General features: G+C 44.7%; 1 protein-coding gene across 1 annotated transcript; it reads right to left on the bottom strand.

The window, feature by feature from the left end:
- Positions 1-455: 455 nt before the first annotated feature.
- Positions 456-2,246, bottom strand: LOC138881343 (uncharacterized). Its single transcript, XM_070161562.1, has 2 exons — positions 939-2,246; positions 456-716 (listed from the first exon to the last, which is right to left on the bottom strand). The coding sequence occupies exons 1-2, from the start codon at positions 2,244-2,246 to the stop codon at positions 456-458; spliced, it is 1,569 nt and encodes a 522-aa protein (XP_070017663.1).
- Positions 2,247-3,350: the final 1,104 nt, after the last annotated feature.

Genomic DNA, 3,350 nt, shown 5'->3' with positions numbered 1-3,350 from the left:
CAATCTCTTCAATTGTGTCCCTTTTGATAGCATCGAAGGCACGTACACAGACGTTGTTGGGTCGGATTCTTTCGGTACCAATTTCCATACGCTGCAGAGTTGAGAGTGGGCAATTGTCTACCCCAAAGCCTCCGTCCAATATAACCCTTTTCACGTAGTACCCTTCGCATTTGACTGTCGGTGCAGGGCTTTGTTATGTGCGGCCCTTCTGGGGGCAAGTCATTTTTGCTGAAGGAGATCTGGTTGATTGCAAAAAATCTTTCAGCCATTCTCTCCAACTGCTCTACAGAAGTCTCAACAGGCACATATGCTTCGTTAAGGGTCTTGATCAATACCTTTTGATGTTCGGTGAAGTTCATCAACAGAGATAACAAGGAGACTTGTGTGGGAAATTCTCGAAGCTGGTCGATCACCTCATAATCCACCATTTTCATCTTTCGAAAGAAGGCCTCTGCTTATTCGGCACTCACGGGCTTCTTAGATGGGAAGCGCTTTCTAGTGGCATTGTTCACCTCTTCCAAATTGAAATACTTTTCAGCCGGGTTATTTTCTTTAACTTCTCCCGAGATTTCTTTGCCTTTGTGAGTCACCACTGATTTGTTGTAGTTCCAAGGCACAACGGTAGGATCCATCATGGGCTTTTGTGATGCGCGGCCAATAACCACGGGCTCACTCAGCCTTGGTGGATTAATTGGCCCCCATATCACATAAGCTCCCTTGGGCACATACATTTGGGTTGTCTTATTCAGCTCGAATCTCTTGGGAGGACTCAAAGTCATCTGTTTTTCTTTGCGGCCTCGAGGGGCATAGAGAACAACATCTTTGGGAGGCATTGCCCCAGTTTCAACTTCAACTTTCTTCTCTGACTTTGGAGGGGTGGTTTTGTTCTTTTTCTCCCCTTTGTCTTGCTTCAGGGCAGCTTTTGGTTTCTTTTCTACATCAGCAATGGCAATGATGGCCTTCAAAGCTGGGTCGAATTCCTTGTCCTCACAAATCATTCCAATTACCGGCCCATTGTTGTAGGCCGATAGTGGGTTGTTAGTTACATTGGGAATATCTTTATCCCTTAACACTACCTTCCTTTGTTCTATCAAGTTCTCCACGGCTCTCTTCAGAGTCCAGCAATCATCTGTGTCGTGCCCTTCTTCCCCTAAGTGATAAGCGCATCGGGTACCGGCTCTATAAGCGAGTGATACTGGATTTTGCCTGGTTTGAGGAACAGGTTGTAGCAGACCCATTTGAACAAGCTTTGGTAATAGGCTGGAGTAGGTTTCGCCAATTAGTGTAAAATCTGGCCTCTTGGGTGGTTCACGAGGGTGGAAATTGTTTTGTGGAGACCGGGGGTTGTAGTGGTTTTGGTAAGGAGGCTGGTTTCTAGAGAATGGAGCTTGGTTCCGGTTGGCTTGTTGTTGTGGCCGAATATAAGATTGAGCCTTCATGACCGTGTATGGCTGAGGAGCATATGTTACATCTTGGTGGGGGTAATAGTGTTGCGGGGTCCTCTCTAAGAAAAGGGATCTGGGAGTACGGTGTTTTCTTGCACCCGACCCTGCCATGGATATTTCTTCCTTTTTCTTGCCTTTCGCTACTCCTCCAGACCCACCCTGAATAGCTTGGGAGGTAGCTCTAATGGCGGATTGTCTTAGAATTCTATCCGTTTTCAACCCATTTTCAACCATTTCGCTAATCTTGATGGCTTCAGCGAGCGATTTACCCATTGTGGACATCATATTTTGGAAGTAGTCAGCTTCCTGAGCTTGGAGAAAAATTGTGACCATTTCAATCTCATCCATCGAAGGCTTTACCCTGGAGGCATGTTCACGCCATTTAATTGCGTACTCTCGGAAGCTTTCCGAGGATTTCTTCTTCAAGTTTGTCAATGAGTTCCTATCTAGAGCAATATCAATGTTGTACTGGAACTGCCTGACGAAATCTCTAGCAAGGTCATCCCAGATATACCAGCAGGACATAGCTTGGTCCATGTACCACTCAGATGCGATGCCAATGAGACTTTCTCTGAAATAGGTCATGAGGAGTTCTTCCTTCCCACCGGCTCCTCGCAGCTGGTTGCAATTTCTCTTGAGATGAGCAATAGGATCACCGTATCCATCATACTTCTCAAATTTTGGGGTTTTGAATCCCAATGGCAGATGCACATGAGGGAACATACATAAGTCGGCATAGCATACACTTTTCTGTCCACTCAAGCCTTGTATGCTTTTGAGACTCTGTTTCATACTCCTCATCTTCTTCGAAATCTCTTCTTGCTCAGGGGTTTTGGTGGCTTTCTCTTACCCTGCGGTGAACTCATACCAGGGTGGTTGGGAGTAAGTATAGGTGGGAAACTGTGTAGGTTACAATGGGAAAGATGGTGTTTGGAAGATGAAGGATGATGGGTCAAAGCTGGGTCTGGGCAGTGTAGGTTGTGTTGTAGCCGAGCAAGGCGGAACAGCGAAGATATTCGAAGCTGCACCTGAATCTAACACCTGGGGGCGAGCCTTAGAATGTGTTCCCACAAAGTTGGAGGAAATAGTAGGGTATCCTAGTGGGGTATTTGGATAGTTTATGGGGATGTTGGAGGTCCCACTTGCCCTGGGAAAAAGCTCGGGAAATCTAGGGATTGCACTTGGCAGTTCTCTTCAGTTTGCCCAGGCGTCCCACATTTCTATCATGCGGAGACGCAATAACTTGTTTTCCTCGGCAGCTGCCGATTTTGAAGTTGGGATGCCCAAGATCGGACTCTCATCCGTAATAGGAACTGTTGGCAGAGTCATTTCTGAAGATATTTCAATGCTTCCCTTCGACCTCGTGAAGTATGGATGCGAAGCCAGACTACTACAAAACCAACCACCTTTCTATAAAACCTTGACTTAACAGTATACAATAAACCGGTCAGTTTGAAGCAAATAACACATAGGTAATCGCATGTTGGGGTGTGATGCACCTATACAGCCAAATGTGTTTCTATGTGTATCGCAACGGTTGCATGTTTCATACCGGCTTTACTTATTTTCCCCGATTTTCTCTTCTTTCCACTTCCAATCTTCCATTTTATTCTCTTTTCTCACTCTTTTTTCTCATTTTCCTTTGATTTTCTTCGGCTCTCTTTTCTTCCTTTTTGGGTTTTTCTTCTGGGTCTTTCTTTTCACATCCCTTTCTTATTGGAGTTATTTACAAAATCATGACTGGATCCGATGAGGATTGCCTACGTATCATGACGCTGCGTGAATCAGATCATTACGTAGTTCAAGAAAATAAATGCGAAAAATAAAGATTTTTTTTTGGGAATTTTCGATTTTCATTAATAAAAACTCCTAAACTTTTCTATTACAAAAGACTTCAAACTACTC

This window comes from Nicotiana sylvestris, chromosome 11, assembly GCF_000393655.2.
Source record: "Nicotiana sylvestris chromosome 11, ASM39365v2, whole genome shotgun sequence".
Taxonomy (NCBI): domain Eukaryota; kingdom Viridiplantae; phylum Streptophyta; class Magnoliopsida; order Solanales; family Solanaceae; genus Nicotiana; species Nicotiana sylvestris.
The sequence above is the reverse complement of the archived record's forward strand: the minus strand, read 5'-3'. Positions and strand labels throughout refer to the sequence as shown.

Excerpts from the sequence above, each read along its gene's own strand:
- LOC138881343 (XM_070161562.1), bottom strand. The coding sequence starts at position 2,246 with ATGAGGAGTATGAAACAGAGTCTCAAAAGCATACAAGGCTTGAGTGGA. Across the intron at positions 717-938 it reads CCATCATTGCCATTGCTGAT|GGAGCTTATGTGATATGGGG; the intron begins GTAGAAAAGAAA and ends TATGTGCCCAAG.